Source organism: Lactuca serriola, chromosome 6 (genome assembly GCF_051521515.1).
Source record: "Lactuca serriola cultivar US96UC23 chromosome 6, Lser_US96UC23_V15, whole genome shotgun sequence".
Taxonomy (NCBI): Eukaryota; Viridiplantae; Streptophyta; class Magnoliopsida; order Asterales; family Asteraceae; genus Lactuca; species Lactuca serriola.
In genome coordinates this window covers 77,618,354-77,638,947 of record NC_136413.1, presented here as the reverse complement: position 1 = coordinate 77,638,947, position 20,594 = coordinate 77,618,354, and the positions used below count along the sequence as shown (strand labels likewise).

Sequence of the window (20,594 nt, the reverse complement as noted above, 5' to 3'; positions counted from 1 at the left end):
TTTAGTATAAAATGTTAAAAGTTAAAGACGTAACTTTATAAGTAGAAGTAAAAATATTATTTTAATATTGAAATTTAGTTTATTTATGATTACACTTTAGGTTTGATACTTATTTAACCTTATTAACCAACTTATAATCATTATTAGAAATACACTAAAATTTATCACTTTTAACTTTCTACAAAATATTCTATAGATTGTTTAAGTTAAACTAAAATTTATATTTAAGTTGATCCTGTAAGGTTATATTTAAATTAATAATTTAAGTATTTTATATAAATTGTTCAAAAGTTGTAGCTTTAAAATGATAATGGTTTACATATAACAACATATTAGACCTAATAAATTAAGTATAATATGTTAAAAGTTAAAAACATAACTTTATAAATAGAAGAAAATATATTCTTTTAATATTGAAATTTAATATATATATATATATATATATATATATATATATATATATATATTAAACTTTAGGTTTTATATTTATTTAACCTTATTAACCAATTTATAATCATTATTAGAAAGAAATTGAAAAGTCATGAGAGTTTCAAATGAATGTGGTGAAAGGAAAAATGAATGGGGGTTTCAAATGCATGAGATTCAAGAAAAAATGCTAGCTTTATAAGTATGTATGATACACTATAATTTTTAAGTAAGAAAAATATTAACAGGGTAAAAAGTGATTGACCAAAAAGTTATATCGCTAGAAATAATGGTTAGTGTATTTAGAAAGTACACAATAGCGTGATCCCAATGATATAAACTTTGTAGAAATCTGACTCCGATTAGAGGAGTTATGATTTTGTAAATGGTAAAAATCCGTTGCATTGTTAACATAATTAACGTCAAAATAATATAAATAAATCGGTTAAGTTTTGACTAAACCCACTAAAAGGAAGATCATAGTACTCCGAGAGATAAATACTCTGAAATGAAAAATCTCAAAAATGGAGTCCCTATAAAAAGATGCGATTTTTGGAAAAATATAAAATATTGGTTAAAAATAAATGTTAAAATTTTACAACACAACCTTAAGGAAAGTTGTAGTACCCAAGGAAAGCTACATAATATATAAAGAGGGTAAGAAAAACGATTCATAAAAGGAAGATATGAATTTTTATAGAAAACATAGTGATGCACGCGAAGTGCGCGTCATGCTCGATGTGCACGTCTGACACCCAGATTCGTCGAGATTGGAGTGACGTGGACCACTAGAAGTGTGACATGTGGCAAGCTTTGGATGGAGCCACGAGTTGTGTGAACAATGTGCATGAAGTGTGCAACACATATATACACTATGAATAGAGGTGCTCACTTTCTTATTAAAAATGATTTAAAATATAACAAAATATTAGAGCAAAACAATCTTTTTAAGAGTAGTAGGGACCAAAGATGTAGTAAAATAAAAGAGTAGGGACGTCCGAGTTAGAAAAAGAAGATATAGATCAACAGCATAGATTACCCACACCTGAGGTATCATTCGTATAATTTACCCAAGTTTTTACTACTTCATCCTCGTGCTTCTTTTAACCCTACTTTTCTTTTTAGTTTTTACAGCCTTTGCTTCGTCTCCTTTTCTCCGTCTTCGTCGTTCCTCCCTCGATCTCTTCCATCAGGTAAGTTGTTGGACCATCTCAACTACTCATTCTCGATCATCTCTATTCTCTTTTTTGTTCCATCAATCTCGATTTTTCTTTTCCTTTTCTTTTCTGTTAAATGATGTTTCCCTGTTTCTTTTTCTTTTCATTAAATTTGTTTAGTTTTGACGTTGAACGGTGCCTTTTTGTTTCAATTGAGAAAAACTTTAATTGATTCCCAAAATTAAAGTTGTTTCTGGGTTTATGTTTATGTTGGAACTTTTGTAAATGGTATCATAAATCTGTTTAGGAGATTAAATCTGCATAGGATTGGAAGAATTGTCTCAATTAGACATAAATAGAAGTTGTTTAATAACTGAAGGGGAATATTAGAGGCATGAATCCTTGTTAAATTGGGGTTTAATTCAATATTTGTGAGTATAACAACTCCTTTGCATTCTGATTTGTTGTTTGGAGAAACGATCCTTTGAAAAAGGTTTTGCTCTATCTGTAGGAAAAAATTCACATGGTATTTCCTTATTATGTTGACTAATTAGGTCTTGTACAACATCCTGTTCTCATCTTTTTCAACTCCTTCAAAAACTACAAGACCAGGACAGTTATTGTAGTTTTTCTCACATCACAGTGATTTTTAGTTTCAAATTACAGTAGTTCTCAAATAAACAATTTGATTCTACATCACTTTTAGATAGAAGGGTAAAATGGTCATTTTCTCTTATTCGAATGGTTCATTCAGTCCAAAATACAAAAATAATTAGTCTTATTTTATCCAAAAAAGATATGTACATAGGGGTGCAAACGAGCCGAGCCGAGCCTGAGCTTGGCTCAAGCTCGTCAAGAATTATACAAGCTCGGCTTGGGCTCGGGCTCGGCTCGTTTGTCGTTTGATGTGCCTAAATAAGCTTAAGCTTGGCTCAAGCTCGTTTACTAATACCCGAAATCCATAATTTTCCAAATATGTTTTTATTTTAATATAAGAAAATAATAATAAATTATATTATATAAAGGCTCGTTTAGGCTCGTGAGCCTAATCGAGCTTAGTGACATAGGCTCAAGCTCGAGCTCGTTTAATAAACGAGCTTAATATTAAGCTCGAGCTCGGCTCGGGCTCGTTTAAAACCGGTTTCGAGTCGGTCTTTTAACAAGCCGATCCCGAGTAGCTTGGCTCGTTTGCACCCCTATATGTATAGGAAAAATACAAATTTCCAAGACCTGAATGTCTTGGAACGTCTAATTTGGGGCAAATTATTTCAATTATTCATGTCTAATTTGTCTTATATTTTGGTCATGATCCCATTGGGATTAAGTTCTTTATGCTCCAGACAAGATATACGCATTTGAACATCTAATATGGAGCTATTCATTCAATTCTTCATCTTTAATGCTCCACATGATCTATAAGTCTTTGAACGTATGATTTGGGGCAATTTATTTCCAGTCTTTTTTTTTTTTTTTTTTTTTTCTAACCTGTCTTATAAAATGGTTCTACTTTGAAGGAAAATAAGGATTTTATGCCCCACACGATGTATAAGTCTTTGAACGTGTGATTTGGAGCAGTTTATTTCAAATCTTCTTTTCTAATTTGTCTTATAGTTTGGTTCTATTTCAAAGAAAAATATGGATTTTATGCTCTACACGAATTACAACTCACAAGGCGTGTCTACAAAATGGAAAGATAATTCTTGTGAAAATTGGCAAAAACATTTTTTTTTTTATATTGTCATCTTTTTAGAGCATAAAAATAATAAATTTTAGTATATTTTTCTTTTGAAAAGAATATAGTTGTAAAAAGGAGAAATAATAAACCATTTGTTGATGAATATGCCTATCCGCTGTTATTTTTTATCTTTTAAACTTGTATTTTTTTTCTTTCGAAAAATGAAAACCAAAATACCAAAATTATATATATTTGTATGTTATACAATAAGACATCCATATAGATATACAAAGTCTTTATTAGCAGTTTGTTCATCGATGAACATGATGTTTTCATTGATGAATGTTACTTTTTTTTTTTTTTACCTATCAGGGCATTGGTTTTTTTGAAAAATAAAAACAAATATACAAAATCTTTTTTTATGACGTAAAAATAGACATCTATATTGATATAGGAAGTGTTTTTTAGCACTTTATTTCATTGGTGAATATGTTGTTTTCGAGGGTGAATGTTAATTATTTGTTTTTAACAAATATACCAAAACATATATGTTTTTAGGCCTTACAATTAAACATCCATAGCGATATAAAAAACAAATTTTTTTAACAATGTATTCATTGATGAATGGTGTTGAATTTTCATTATTTAGTGTTTTATTTTATTAAAAAAATGAGAATTTATTATTTTTTAGACTTAAAAAATGTTTCCATATTGAGGGAAAAAAAGGTAAAAAAAAAAGAATTTTGTTCCTACCATTCTCAAGAGAAATATTTTATGCATTGTAATTTCACTATGCTGGATAATATTTTATCTTATTTCCTAAATAAATGACCCCAAGATAGGTGTGCAGTTTGAGGCCATCCACTTGAATCCTTCATTTTCACAGTTGGCAGCACTATATAAAGCTGCATGGGGCATCTTCAAATTTTCATCAATACAAACAAAAAAAAAATCACCAATTAAGATTTGCATTTACACCATGCATCCTTGTGTTTTTATAATATTCTCACTTCTCTTCTCATGTCTTGAGACTACAACTGCCAACCAATTGGCAGCAGTGGGAGGAGGAGATGATGATAATGTTGTTGGGAAGAAGTGTTTTGAGAAGGAGAAAGATGGTCTCCTTCATTTCAAATCTCTCCTTCAAGACCCTTCTGATTCTCTCTCTACGTGGACAGCTGAACAAGACAACTGCTGTGAATGGAGTGGAGTGACGTGCAACAACCAAACAGGTCATGTCACAGAGCTTGATCTGATGTCCTTTGGTCTTGTAGGTGAGATTAGCCATTCATTGGTTAATTTAACCTACTTGAATTATCTTGATCTTTCTGAAAATTCTTTTCATGGAACCATTCCCACAATCATTGGTTCGTTGACTCAATTAAGGTACCTTGACCTTGGTTTCAATAATCTTAATGGAACCATTCCCAGGTCCATTGGTTCCTTGACTGAATTAATAGGGCTTGACCTTTCTTTTAACTCTCTTTATGGAACCATTCCTCCAGAGTTCGGAAACCTCACCAACTTGGAAGGGCTTTACCTTTCATATGTTGGAAGGTGTACAGTCGAGAACCTCGAGTGGTTGTCTCCTCTGTCTCATCTGGAGGGACTTGAAATGGATGGGATTTCACTGGCCAAAACAAATCATTGGGTAGATGTTATTCTCAGTCTCCGGAAACTCTTGCGGTTAACTTTAGAGGGATGTGAGCTGTCACAGGTCATTTATCCATATTCTTCTTCATTTCTCAACTTTTCTTATTCCTCATCTATTGAATACCTTTCTCTTAGAAACAACAGTCTCACCTCATCCATGTATCGTTGGTTGTTCCCGTTGACCAGCAATAACCTTTGGATTCTTTCTCTCTCTGGCAACATGTTAGATGGGATACCCAAATATCTTGGTAACCTCTGTAATTTGGTAAGTTTGAGCTTTGATAGGAACTCTGCCGCTGTCAAATTTCCTGATTTTCTCAACAACTTGTCTGGATGCACATCGCTTTCATTACAATGGTTGTCTGCTTCAGGAAGCCAATTTACAGGGTCATTGCCTGATGACATCCAAAAGTTCACATCCCTAACAGAATTGTCCCTCTATGAGAATCAGTTAAAAGGAACTATAAGTAAGAAACTGTGGGAACTGCCCAAGCTTGAATATCTTCATCTTTCTAAAAACTCACTCCATGGATTTCCTTCCTCAGATTACATGTCAAACTATTCTCATATAGAATCTATTTATCTGAGCTCTTGCAAGCTAGGGCCTCTCTTCCCCAAATGGATTCATAAGTTGAAAAATCTTACCAGTATTGATATTGCAAATAATGGTATTTCAGATACAATTCCTCTTGAGTTTCGGGACTCGTGGCCTTCCCGGTTAACATTCCTGAATCTTTCTTCCAACAACATAAGTGGGAAAGTACCAGATCTGTCATCAAATTTTGACAACAATTCAGTGATAGATTTAAGCTCCAACAGCTTTAATGGTCCAATAACTAATGTCTCTTCCACTGTGGCATTACTAAATCTTTCCAGAAACAAATTCTCTGGAGGAATCTCCTTCTTATGCCAGGTTGTCCATGGTTTTTTAGTTATTCTTGACCTCTCTCATAACTTTCTAAGTGGACAAATTCCAGACTGTTTGTGGCATTTCAAAGAACTAAAAGTTCTTAATTTAGAACACAATAATCTGTCTGGAAGTCTTCCTGCCTCTCTTGGATCTATGATTAAGCTCGAGGCATTGGATCTGTACAAGAACGATTTCTCTGAAGAATTTCCTTTGTCTGTTAAGAATTGCACGAGCTTAAAATCATTGAATTTGGGGGCCAACAAGTTTTCTGGTAATTTGCCTGTTTGGATTGGGGAAAGCTTATCTGGGTTGTATGTTCTTATGTTAAGATCAAACAACTTCTTTGGAACCATCCCTTTACAATTATGCCAATTAGCAAGTCTTCAAATTCTAGACTTGTCGGTTAACCATTTCCATGGAAGCATCCCCTCATGTTTGAGTAATCTTACGATCATGGTGCAACAAGGATTCTCTCAACTACAGAATTTAGATCCTAACAATCCATTAATAAGATATTCTTATAATGTTGACCATGTGATGATCCAGTGGCAAGGAACCGAACGTGAATTCATCAGAAGTAATATGAAGTTGTTGAGGAGCATCGACCTCTCAAGCAACAACTTAACAGGGGAAATCCCATATCAGATTACCAATCTTGATCAACTGATTGCACTCAACTTATCTAAAAACGCTCTACTTGGAAAGATTCCATGGAAAATCGGTCAGATGAAAAACCTTTTAACTTTGGATTTATCTAGAAACAAGTTTTCAGGAGAAATACCATCAAGCATGTCTCAAATGACCTTATTGAGTTACCTAGACGTCTCAGATAATAGTTTGTCAGGGAGAATCCCATCCAGCACACAACTTCAGACCTTTGACCCTTCAAGATACGAAGGGAACTTAGGGCTTTGTGGACCTCCCCTTACCAAAAAATGTCCTGGAGATGAAGAATTAGGAATACAACACATCATTGGTGAAAGTGAGGGTGATGGTGAAGGTGTAGACGAACTTGATGTATGGTTCTATATTGGTGGGGCCATTGGTTTCACTATTGGATTTTGGATAGCATGTGGTGCTTTCCTTCTCAACCGTCGTGGAAGATTTTCTTTTTTTATGTTTCTTGATAGCTTCGAAGATTGGGTTTATGTGAAGGTTGTGGTGTTCATTGCAAATTTGCAAAAAAGACAAACATAAATAGTCATGTAAATCCATGTTTCATTTTTGTATTTGGCATGGGTTTTTAAGTCCCAGTTATCAATAAAATTGCCACCAACACCACGGGTGGCCATTTTCTAGTGTTGTGTGAAATAAGGCATCATGAAAAGTTTATATTTTCTATTTATATTTAAGAAAGTTCAAAAAAAAAAAAAACATTAAGGAAATAATAAAAAGGGAAAATGACTTATGACAGTAACCATCTATCACATTTGTTCACATTTGGTCATCTTTTTTGTACACGTTTGACTATTAAACTTACCTAACATATTCGAAAGGTACCATTATGAACGGTAATTAAAGGTTATTTCAGTTTCCAACGACTTCTCCGGTGCCGGTTAAACTTGTGACAGTAATGAAGTTTTGTAGTTGTACACATACAATCAATTACTTTTTTATCCATATTTGACAAATAAACTTAGGTTAATGAAGAAATTTTGTAGGAAATATATTCCTCAAAGGATTATCCATCCATATACGTTGCTTTTCTTCAAGACTATATAATAATATACACCATATATGTTTCAAAAGGCCTTATTTGTTCATCAGTAAATCAATGTTGAATCTCATTACTAGAAATTGCCCGTTCCTCACTTTGTGCGGGGTAATTTCCAATTGGGGTTGTGAAACTCATAATTTCCAAATTTTCTATTAGTTAGGGACCATTTTTCTAATTTTTTTTAACATGTGAACCATTTGCTTTTGAAAAAAATTCTGCACATGGACTTTAATAATCATGTTTCTACTTGGAAAACTCGATCCAGAAGCATAGCATAGAATTACATTATGGTACTCGTCGAGTAGTAGCGGGTTTGGATGCGGGGGTTTAATGATCTACTCGCCAAGTTCATTATGGTACTCGACGAGTAGATGCTGGCAGATGAAACCCTAGGTTCCAGGGCCTTGCACCCTATTTAAAGGGGTCATTAGCCTCCCTTGGCCTCCCCTTTACAACTTTATACCTCCTTAAAACCTTTATTCGAGTGTGAGTGTGTTCTTGGTGATTTTGAAGCTTGAAGGAGGGATTTGGTGAAGGGATCTCTTGGGGAATCAAGCTAGAAGAAGCAAAGGCTCGTGGGGATTCTAGATCTACTCCTGTGGAGCACTTTCTGAAGGTATTAAGCTGTCTCTTAGCTCATTTCCACCCAAAACCCTCTTGTGTTTGGATTCTAAGAAAGGGCTTTTGTGTTTAAGCCAAGATCTGAAGTTGTAACTTCAGATCTGAACTCCTTTTGGCCTTAAGATGCATAAAGTTAACAGTTGAGCTTAGCATGTACCTTCCCTCAAGTGTATGACCCCATTCCAAGTTTAGATTTGCTATTTTAGGGCCTTAAAGCCTTACATGCACGTAAAGTTTGCAACTTTACGTGGAAAGCATGCCTTAGGAGCCTAGATCTGTAGTTTGGAAGCTTTGCATGGCTCGAAAAGGGTCTTTATGGATTGGGATCTGAAAGGACTCGGCAAGTCACAGGGGGTGACTCGGCGAGTCATTTGAAGGCAGGCATGGACTTGGCGAGTTGGAAGAACAACTCGGCGAGCCCGATGAATTTTGCCTAGAACTCGGCGAGTTGGATGAACAACTCGGCGAGTCGGATGAAGGTTACCTAGAACTCGGCGAGTTAAAGGAACAACTCGGCGAGTCAAGTAAGATTTCCCCAATGGTTGGATGTTCGTAGACGTGTCACGTGTCGAGTGTCAAGCAAGGGAACTCGACGAATGACCTTAGATTATCATTCAAACTGTATGAACTCGACGAGTCGTCTCGGTGACTCGGCGAGTAGATGTTATTCTGGGGAAACTCGGCGAGTTACTAGTCGTACTCGGCGAGTTAGGGTCAACATGGACCGTTGACTTGACCTTGACTGAAGTTGACCAGGATGGACTTTGGGAAATGACTGGAAACTGTATGACACTTTGTAGGCAGTTGCGTGGAGCAGCCTGTGGGGTACATTTGGTCGCAAAGTGTCAGTTCAGCATTCGTGACAGGTGAGTCTTCTCACCATACCTATGGGTCTAAGGCACCAAGGCCGGCCCATTATGTGACTGTGACATGTGTGTTAGATATTCTGTGTTTTGTTATGCGTTTGCATGTTTTGTATGAAGACCCCGGGGGAAGCCCATGTTATTGGATGTAAGACCATGAGGGGTAGCCCATGGCAGTCCTAGGTGAAGACCATGTGGGGTAGCCCATGGCATTAGATGTAAGGCCATGTGGGGGAGCCCATGGCAGTCCTAGGTAAAGACCATGTGGGGTAGCCCATGGCATTCTCTCAGGTTTCGTGTATGAATGGCTTACGTGATATGTGTGTGACTTTTATAGCTAACAGGATATGTGATATATGGTTTGTGTGTGTGTGGTATGCTCTAGGAAACTCACTAAGCATTTCGCTTACAGGTTGTTGATTGTTTCAGGTACTTTAGAGCCGAAGGGCAAAGGCAAGGCGTGATGACGTGACGTGCACTCTACCTCTCTTTTTGTGTGATGGGACTATCTGATGTTTTCAAAGTACATTGAAATTGTAATAATTGTGATTTGGGGAAAAACAAATGGTTTGGAAAATTATGAATTATGGGAATTGTTTGAGTAATTAAAAACGAAAAAAATTTCTTGATAAAAAATCATGTCGTTTCAATGAAAGGGATGAAGGTGATGATGAGGATGGGAAACAATCTAAAAATGAAGATCAAGTGGATGCCATAATGGATGAGGAGAACAATATAAAAGATGTTGATATGGACATGGCAGACTTCTGTCTAAATGTTGAAAGTGATGTTGAAGGAGCATGTATTGATGATGTTCATGGTCATGAACCTGAAGATATGGAAGTGATCAACAATGAGGAGTTCGAATCATTGGATGAAAGATCAGACCAAGAAAGAGAAAGTGGGAATTAATAGGAATACCTTGCAGGCATGCAATTGCAACTCTGAATGAAATGAGCAAAGACCCTGAGGCTGAGCTTGACATTTACAAGTGGGTACACAAGGTGTATTGGCTAGAGACATGGCAAAAAGCTTATTCATTTAAGGTGGAACCAATTAAAGGGAGACCCATGTTGCCTAAAAGTAATTGTCCAACAAAGCTAATCCCTTCACATCGCACTCAAGTGGGAAGGCCTAAGAAAAAAAGAAGACAAAGTGAGGGTGAAAGGTTAAGCAAAAGGCAAAAGGCAAGTCAAGGTGATGGAGTCAATGAGATGCAAGGAGAACCTTCCCAAGGGCCAACAAATGATGGAGTGCAGAAGCTATCAAGGAAACATATCAGTGTTACTTGTAGCAAATGCAAGAATAAGGGACACAACTCTAGGACCTGTAAAGGGCAATGTGGGAATCAATCCAAGAAGTGAGTTTGGTTGTTTGTTGTGGTGCAATGACTATTTAGTTGTTTGTTGTTAAGAACTGTTTGTTTTTGAAAACTTTAGTTATGTTTTGATAATGTGGTTATGTATGGTGCATAGACACTTGTATGCTTAATTTGGTAATTGTTTTTGGTTCCACTCATGTGGTTAATGAAATGTGCATTTTGGTCAATTTATGACATGTATTTTGGTAATGTACTTTTGTTACATTTTGGTAATGTACTTTTGTTACATTTGCTTAATTTGGTAATTGTTTTTGGTTCACACCTATTGCACTGTTCCTGTAACATATTCATACTTCTTACCGGTCCATTACACCTTTCCTCCAACGTATTTATGTTTCTTAGAATACCAGGTATGATGGTTTTACTCCTAACACACATAAGCAGATCAACCCACCTGATAAACCCGTAAACAGAATCCTTAGTAGGGCACGCATAAAACCTCCTTCTTGGATTCAGTGGCGTCCAAGACGTTCTTACCAAAGCGAGTTTTCCACAAAAACAAACCACAATTGTTCGATTGCAGATCAGGAAGGAGAAAGGACCATGAAACCAAAAAACACGTGGTTTGGACCAAAACCCGGAAAAAATGCATACCATAGGGACCATTTTTGCAATTTTGTCTTTTTTTTTTTTTTTTTTTTATTTATTGCTATGACCACAAATTTCTTGCAGAATTATCACTCTAACACATTTAACGAGTTTCATAGTTAACTTGGTTAATTTTTTTGCAAAATCGGTCCTAAAAAGTTTAAATTTGGTCCCAAAGGTTTGCAAAAAATTACACATGGTTTTTTAATTTTATTTTTCGTTTTTTGTATACTTTATTTATTTTTGTTTTTTTTTAATAAATATATATGCATTTTTTATTTTCTTTTTTTTATATACTTTAATTATTTTCATTTTTAAACTTTATTTTTCAACAATTTTATTTTTTACCTTTTTACCTTTTGTTTTCTATTTTAGTTATTTATGGTTTTTCTAATGTTTTTATTTATTTTGATTTATGTAAATGAACTTGAATCAATATAAATTAGTATAACAATTTTTTTTATAGAGACTGACTATTATTATTATTTTTTTGTTATTTCTTTTAGTCTATTATCAAATTGAAAAATGTTATCTTGAATTTAAACTATTGATATCACATATAGAAATATGATTTAATTTGCAAGTTATATAACATACTAAAACACTAATTCTCTATAAACAAGGTAATTTTTTTTTTTTAATTCTCATTTTTTCGTAACATTAATATAATAATACTAAAGAAAAAAAAACAAAAATAAAATATGTTGGATCGAAATTACAAATATAAACATAAATGTTTTATTTACTTGAATAAAAATAAAAAAAATTACAAAAACTATAAATTATCAAAATTGTAATATACTCTAATATACTAATACATTTAACATTTTTTGAAAAAGTTCAATAAAAAATTAAAAATACAAAAAAATAAAAACAAATAATTGGAAAACAAACAAGAAAAAAAAATTAAAATAAATAAAAAGATGAAAAAATTAAAATATAATACGAAACGAAATATGAAAAAAACTAACAAAAAAAATCTAATATACTCTATATACACACTAAAAATGAAAATAAATAAAGTATATATATAAAAAGAAAATAAAAAATGTATATATATTTTTAAGAAAACCGAAAATAAATAAAGTATGAAAAAACAAAAAAATAAACTTAAAAAACAATATGGTGTAATGGTTTTCAAATCTTAGGAATCAAATTTGAACTTTTTAGGACTGATTTTGCAAAAAAAAAAAATTAACCAAGTTAACCATGAAACTCGTTAAGTGGACTAAAGTAATAATTCTGCGAGAAAATTATAGTCATAGCAATAATAAAAAAATATTAGGGCTTTTTCCAAATACGCCTTAAAAATTTAGGACTTTTATAATATTAGTCCATTTATATTTAAGAAAGTTAAAAAAAAAAAAAAAAAAGAAGCATAATAATAAAAAGGGAAAACGACTTACCTAACTATCTAGGACTTTTATAATATTAGTCCATTTATATTTAAGAAAGTTAAAAAAAAAAAAAAAAAAAAAAGAAGCATAATAATAAAAAGGGAAAACGACTTATGACAGTAACCATCTATCACATTTGTTCACATTTGGTCATGTTTTTTGTACACGTTTGACTATTAAACTTACCTAACATATTCAAAAGGTGCCATTACGAACAGTAATTAAAGGTTATTCCAGTTTCCAACGACTTCTCCGGTGCCGGTTAAACTTGTGACAAAACTTGTGACAGTAATGAAGTTTTGTAGTTGTACACATACAGTCAATTACTTTTTTTATCCATATTTGACAAATAAACTTAGGTTAATGAAGAAATTTTGTAGGAAATATATTCCTCAAAGGATTATCCATCCATATACGTTGCTTTTCTTCAAGACTATATAATAATATACACCATATATGTTTCAAAAGGCCTTATTTGTTCATCAGTAAATCAATGTTAAATCTCATTACTAGAAATTGCCCGTTCCTCACTTTGTGCGGGGTAATTTCCAATTGGAGTTGTGAACCTCATAATTTCCAAATTTTCTATTAGTTAGGGACCATTTTTCTAATTTTTTTTAACATGTGAACCATTTGCTTTTGAAAAAAATTCTGCACATCGACTTAAATAATCATGTTTCTACTTGGAAAACTCGATCCAGAAGCATAGCATAGAATTACATTTCTTGATCTTTCCGGAAATTCTTTTCATGGAACCATTCCCACGATCATTAGTTCCTTGACTCAATTAAGGTACCTTGACCTTTCCTACAACTCTTTTTATGGAACCATTCCTTTAGAGTTCGGAAACCTCACCAACTTGGAATGGCTTTCCCTTTCATATGTTGGAATGTGTAGACTTGAGAACCTGGAGTGGTTGTCTCCTCTATCTCATTTGGAGGTACTTGAAATGGATGGGATTTCACTGGCCAAAACAAATCATTGGGTAGATGTTATTCTCAGTCTCCGGAAACTCTTGCGGTTAACTTTAGAGGGATGTGAGCTGTCACAGGTCATTTATCCATATTCTTCTTCATTTCTCAACTTTTCTTATTCCTCATCTATTGAATACCTTTCTCTTAGAAACAACAGTCTCACCTCATCCATGTATCGTTGGTTGTTCCCGTTGACCAGCAATAACCTTTGGATTCTTTATCTCTCTGGCAACATGTTAGATGGGATACCCAAATATCTTGGTAACCTCTGTAGTTTGGAATGGTTGGACTTCTATAACAACTCTGCTGCTGTCAAATTTCCTGATTTTCTCAACAACTTGTCTGGATGCACATCGCTTTCATTACAATGGTTGTCTGCTTCAGGAAGCCAATTTACAGGGTCATTGCCTGATGACATCCAAAAGTTCACATCCCTAACAGAATTGTCCCTCTATGAGAATCAGTTAAAAGGAACTATAAGTAAGAAACTGTGGGAACTGCCCAAGCTTGAATATCTTCATCTTTCTAAAAACTCACTCCATGGATTTCCTTCCTCAGATTACATGTCAAACTATTCTCATATAGAATCTATTTATCTGAGCTCTTGCAAGCTAGGGCCTCTCTTCCCCAAATGGATTCATAAGTTGAAAAATCTTACCAGTATTGATATTGCAAATAATGGTATTTCAGATACAATTCCTCTTGAGTTTCGGGACTCGTGGCCTTCCCGGTTAACATTCCTGAATCTTTCTTCCAACAACATAAGCGGGAAAGTACCAGATCTGTCATCAATATTTCACAACAATTCAGTGATAGATTTAAGCTCCAACAGCTTTAATGGTCCAATAACTAATGTCTCTTCCACTCTGCAATTACTAAATCTTTCCAGAAACAAATTCTCTGGAGGAATCTCCTTCTTATGCCAGGTTGTCTATGGTTTTTTAGTTATTCTTGACCTCTCTCATAACTTTCTAAGTGGACAAATTCCAGACTGTTTGTGGCATTTCAAAGAACTACAAGTTCTTAATTTAGAACACAATAATCTTTCTGGAAGGCTTCCTGCCTCTCTTGGATCTATGATTAAGCTAGAGGCATTGGATTTATACAAGAATGATTTCTCCGAAGAATTTCCTTTGTCTGTTAAGAACTGCACGGGCTTAAAGTCATTGAATTTGGGGGCCAACAAGTTTTCTGGAAGAATCCCCTCATGTTTGAGTAATCTTACGATCATGGTGCAACAAGGATTCTCTCAACTACAGAATTTAGATCCTGACGATATATTAATAAGATATTCTTATAATGTTGACCATGTGATGATCCAGTGGCAAGGAACTGAACGTGAATTCATCAGAAGTAATATGAAGTTGTTGAGGAGCATCGACCTCTCAAGCAACAACTTAACAGGGGAAATCCCGTATCAGATTACCAATCTTGATGAACTTATCAAAGAACGCTCTACTTGGAAAGATTCCATGGAAAATGGGTCAGATGAAAAACCTTTTAATTTTGGATTTATCTAGAAACAAATTTTCAGGAGAAATACCATCAAGCATATCTCAAATGACCTTATTGAGTTACCTAGACGTGTCATGTAATAACTTGTCAGGGAGAATCCCATCCAGCACACAACTTCAGACCTTTGACCATTCAAGATACGAAGGGAACTTAGGGCTTTGTGGACCTCCCCTTACCAAACAATGTCATGGAAATGAAGAATCGGGAATACAACACATCATTGGTGAAAGTGAGGGTGAAGGTATAGACGAACTTCATGTATGGTTCTATATTGGTGGGGCCATTGGTTTCATTGTTGGATTTTGGATAGCATGTGGTGCTTTGCTTCTCAACCGTCGTGGAAGATTTGCTTTTTTTATGTTTCTTGATAGCTTCGAAGATTGGGTTTATGTGAAGGTTGTGGTGTTCATTGCAAATTTGCAAAAAAGACGAACATAGATAGTCATGTAAAACCATGTTTCATTTTTGTATTTGGCATGGGTTTTTAAGTCCCAGTTATCAATAAATTATCACCAACACCACAGGTGGCCATTTTCCAGTGTTGTGTGAAATAAGGCATCATGAAAAGTTTATATTTTCTATTTATATTTAAGAAAAATGGGAGCACAACAGAAGACTGATATGTAGTTGGGCAGAATTAAAACAAATGATCTTGAATCAATTTCGATAAACAATAAGAAAAATGAAACAGTGAGGTCAGAAGAAAAATGAAGAATTAGAAATTAAGATCAAACACATGAACCATATAACCATATTATTCTCAGCAATCAAATTCTTGAATCAATGTTCATTTCTTTCAGATATTTCATCGAACACTTGGAAGGATGACCGACCTTTTGAAGATAATTCTTTGTTTTCATTCAAATGTAACCGACTAGAGATATAAACCTGCAATGGAGTTCAAGAATAAAAGGAAAGAAATAGAGAAATTGGGCTAGAAAACAATGTAGATGAAGTCGTGGATAGTTTCTAATCCGAAATCGAGTGCATCAGAAGATCTTACTGCCGAAAAAAGGTGCTAGCCAAAAAAAGAAAAAAAAAAAAAAGTTGACCAAAAGCATTGTGGGTGAAGAAGATGGGAAGCTAGTTGATTCAGCCATTCAGGGGACGGGGTGGCTAATTTAGTTAAAAAAAATTCATGCTCAAGGTACAAGTCATTAAGCCTAATAATCTTTATATTAACTAGGAGAAGCCCATGCTCTGCATGGGTGAATAAGGTTTTGACTTTAATTGAGTTTTGAATTGGCAAAATGGATAAAACACAAAGAAATGTGACCAAAGTTAACGGAGTTGGAAAATTGGTGGCCAAGTATAAAAGAAAAAAAAAAGGGGCAGTTTTGGAAAAAGCTATAAAAATGTGGCAAAACCCAGAAACTAATAACATCTTAGGCAAAAATATAAATATTATAAAAGTTTGGGGCCAAATTTAGAAATTTAGAAGTTTACTGTTCCTTCAATCTCACGGGATATATATATATATATATATATATATATATATATATATATATATATATATATATATATATATATATATATATATAAAACCCATGGATCCACGGTTAAAAAATTAAATTAACTTTGGTACTTGAAAAACATAATTATTACCATGTTAATAAATAAGAAATTGTTTTAAGATACATGGGACATTATGCATGTGCTTTTTCATTCACAGGATTTTTATTTATAATTTTGAAGCTTAGCCTCCACAATATTAACATATAAGAGGTTTATATAATAGGTATTCACAAATACCATTATATGGTCGTGTTAAAATTTTATAGTTAAATTTTAAGTCTCTAAAATCATTATTAGACATTAAAATAATATATGAAAAAGAAAAAAATAAAGGCTTAATTATTATGGGATAGAACTTAAAATTTTGTAAGAGAGATGCATAAAGAATAATATTTAACTAAATAGCAGTGTATATAAATTAAACGATCCTTGTAGGAAAATAATTAATCAAACAGAGGTCTTAAATGATCCCTGTAAAAAAGTAATGTTTAAATAGAAAAAAATTAAAGAATGATTCGATATTTGACATAAAAATAAAAGTACATTGCTATTTTGTTAAAATTAACTTTTGATGGAGTTAAGATTATATCGAGTTTTGAAATTTACTATTTTCTAAATATTAACTTTTGTTTCTAATATAGCATCTACCTTTGAGTTTTTGAAAAATTAGTTTCATGAATGGGAAATTATGTAGTTCAGAACTTTATGTAGTAAAAAGTGCAAGACAGATAACATTAAAAGAGAACACATAAATTTTCAAGTCTTTTTGTATTCCAATCCACACACAATACTATGGTAGGTCTTAATACCATTAAATAAAGCAACATGTGATAAAGTACTAAGCTCTAACCAAATAATCTTCAAAGTATATTGTTGTAATAAGGAAATGAAAGTACATTGCCATAATAAGAGGACAATAGAAGATACATTGCTAGTTTATGCATTTTACTGGGGAAAAAACAACCCAGGATGCTTTCTCAACATGACACGTGGCAAAAGAGGTGATAGTAGGATGTTATATTGTACAAATCAAGCACATTTTTAGAAAAATAAATTTAAATTCCATTTTTTAGTAATAGAAACCAAACAAACAGACATATCCAGTATCAATATGAAAAAAAAAGATTAAGTAAAAAAGAAAACTTATTTTCACTTTAGTAACTATTTAGGAATAACTAATTACCCCATTACCAAACTCTCAACCAAAAATGTGTCTAAAAGAGTGATTAATCAATGATTTAGAAAATGATCGTAATGATAGTTCCATTTCCTGTCTCCTGTCTCCTGTTTGTGTTAGTATCCCAATTGCTATCATAAAAGAAGATTTACCATGTCCAAAAAGTTTAACCAATTTTTAGGACAAATACACGGTTCAACCATAACTAAAGACTAAAAATACAAGCCTATTACCTGTAATTCCTTAGATAAGACGAAAAAAAGCTCCTTTTGCAGCTCCACCCTGTTTTCAAGTCGTCTAGTTTATGTTGCTTTCTCTTAGTTTCTTTATGGTCCACTCCATCGCCCCTTTAAACAAAATCAACTTGATCCATTTATCTCAAATGATAATAACAAAACAGAAGATGAAACTTGGATGCGAAAAAATTTAGTAGAAAAAAAATCCCATCTGACCAGAGCATGTTGAATAAAATGATGATTATCAACCTTTGGGCAATATTATTTTGATTGTAAGATTGAAAAGAGGAAACCGTGGAGGTAAAACCATGGGATGTAAAAAAAAAATGAAGTTTGTTTATATACAACAGTAAAAAAGGTTTGATTTCTTCACTTTTAGAAGGAAAAAAAAAAAGCTTTTCGCCAAACCAATTAAAACCACATGTCCAATTAACACAAAATCTTTGTTAATTAATCAAAAAAGTAATTTGAATAAAAAACAAAGCTCATGTATAACATATCATTATGCATACCAACTTTGGAAGTATCTGCATGTTACATTACTTATAAGAAATCACATTAGCAAAAAAAATCATGCTCAAGATTGCTGAACCTGAATAGTAACTGGAAATTATAAAGCTCACCATTAATAGAAGAAAAAAAAATTGAAATCAAAACACAAAGTGAAATTGAAACCCATTCATTAAAAAACAAACACCATATCCACAAAACATATATGACATAAGCATTTTCCCCTCATCGATGTTGTGTAACTAAGTAAAATTTTGAAAAATTCAAACCCGATGCTTACCGGAGGGGATTAGGGTTCACAGTCGGAGCGCATATAAGCATGATTCTTGGCAGTTTCGTGAAAGCATAAGGCTTGACTTTGGGAATCTTGCCTCGGATGTCCAAGTATGCAGGTAGGTGCAACCGGAACCCAAAACGATGAATCTTGGCTCGTGCGTTTTCTTGGTGGGAAGTCCGGTTACCGGAGGAACAACCTAATCACCGACGATGGAAAAGTGGTATATCTGTTGTTGCAGGGAGAATACATGGCTGAGGCGGAAGTATATTTGCTTTCTTCTAGAACTGACTGTTGGCGAGAGAGAAGGATGTAGGAGAGAGCTGTGTACTCCAGAGTTTAATCGACGCATCACATAGGGAATAGAAAACGGTAAGATGCATCAGTGGAATGCATAATACAAATATAAAAATTAAGAGAGGAATTAGGATTCCTGATTTATTGGGATAACAACTAAGTTTTAAATTAAGATCCCTAACTTTTTTGGGATGAAATCCGTTAACAAAGGAAGGAAGATGAGCGGTAAAACAAATTTTGGGTAATGACACGTGGCAAAATGAAGTCTAAAAAAATGACAAGTGGCACATAAGAGAGGTTTTTATTAAACATGGATATATATATATATATATATATATATATATATATATATATATATATATATATTAGTTTATAACCCGTGGAAACCATGGTTTTTATTTTTATAATTATTGTATAGACAAAAAAAATAAAATAAATTATAAACAAAAAAAATAACATAACTTTGATCGTAAGAAATTTAAGAAAAATTAGTTTTTAAAATAAAGATATATTATAAAAAAATAAGGAATTATAAAAGAAAAATTAACAAAGTTTTATTAACAATAATAATAAAACATGTTATGAGAACTAATATTTTACAAATAACTTATAAATTTCTAAAAACTTCTTTATAAACAATGTTAGAAGTTTTATTTGTAACTCTACCATTTTTTTAGATTGTTTATTATCTAAATATAATTTTTTTAATTTCCGTCGTTCTTTAGCTGAAGTGGAATCCATGGTATATTCTATCATCTTTATATGAAAATAATAAATAATTAGTATTTAATATACAAAATTGTATGTTAAATAAAAAGTTATGTATAAAGTTATAATTATAAAAAATGTTATAAAACAAATATAAAATATGATTAATAGTTTAAAAGTATTTGTAAAAAAGATAATGATCGTATTTTACATTTAAGTTTTGAATTAATGAAAAAATGGATTTGAAAATGCAATGCCAATGCAATGGTCACCATCAATTGGTGCCACATGTGAGTTTGAATGAACATCAACGGGGAACCAAAATAAAATATGTAACTTATTTTCAAAGAACAAATAAATAAAATTTTAAATTTGTTACTTTTTAAATAAAGAATTAAAAATAATAATGAAAGTATTAAAGGATTTAATAAACAATCTATATATATATCTTAATCTTAGTGAAAAAACAAACGTAAAGTAAGTGATGAGAGGATTTATTTGCTAACGTAAACCCCAATAAAAATTGAACTCACCCGACTTTTTATTTAATTCCTCAAAAAAAAATGTATATATCATTCGTATGCTAATGTTCTTTGTTTTAAATAACATAAAAGCTACCCAAAAGCTCTTATCTTCAAACTGCAGAAGACTATACAGTAAAGTAAGTGATGAGAGGATTTTCAAAAGCAAATAAAGAAATCATACCAACGGTGAGTCGTGCAACAGTGACAGATGAGATTTGAAGAGTCGTAGAGGGTAGTAACGCCGTATGAGTTTACCGGCTGAGCTTGATGGTAGGCTGACAGACGGAGGCAAAAAGTGTAGCCGATTGTAAAGAGTCGCTGACAGCTGAAGAAGACGGTGAAAGTAAAGAGTCGGGACTAAGAACGGAGAGGGATTAGAGCATCATCAACGTATTTTAGCAAAAGGTTTTTGGTTTTTTGGATCTAGGGTTTTAACTTTCTTTAAATACTTGTCGATTTTTAAAAACATTCACTCC

At 32.9% G+C, this 20,594-nt stretch overlaps 3 protein-coding genes and 1 long non-coding RNA gene across 4 annotated transcripts; all 4 read left to right on the top strand.

Moving 5' to 3' along the window:
- The first annotated feature begins 1,123 nt into the window (after nt 1-1,123).
- On the top strand, nt 1,124-10,570 carry LOC145059215 (uncharacterized). The gene is made up of 2 exons (XR_013686705.1): nt 1,124-1,619; nt 9,452-10,570. It is a non-coding gene; the product is annotated as an uncharacterized LOC145059215 (long non-coding RNA).
- LOC145059214 (receptor-like protein EIX2) lies at nt 3,910-7,119 on the top strand. Its single transcript, XM_079007067.1, has one exon. It carries the CDS (start codon nt 4,238-4,240, stop codon nt 7,016-7,018), a length of 2,781 nt encoding a protein of 926 aa, XP_078863193.1. The 5' UTR covers nt 3,910-4,237; the 3' UTR covers nt 7,019-7,119.
- Nucleotides 10,571-13,277: 2,707 nt separating the features above from the next.
- Nucleotides 13,278-14,882, top strand: LOC145059930 (receptor-like protein 41). Its single transcript, XM_079007690.1, has one exon. The coding sequence runs from the start codon at nt 13,278-13,280 to the stop codon at nt 14,880-14,882; it is 1,605 nt and encodes a 534-aa protein (XP_078863816.1).
- A 40-nt stretch (nt 14,883-14,922) lies between these two features.
- Nucleotides 14,923-15,315, top strand: LOC145059929 (receptor-like protein EIX2). Its single transcript, XM_079007689.1, has one exon. The coding sequence runs from the start codon at nt 14,923-14,925 to the stop codon at nt 15,313-15,315; it is 393 nt and encodes a 130-aa protein (XP_078863815.1).
- Nucleotides 15,316-20,594: the final 5,279 nt, after the last annotated feature.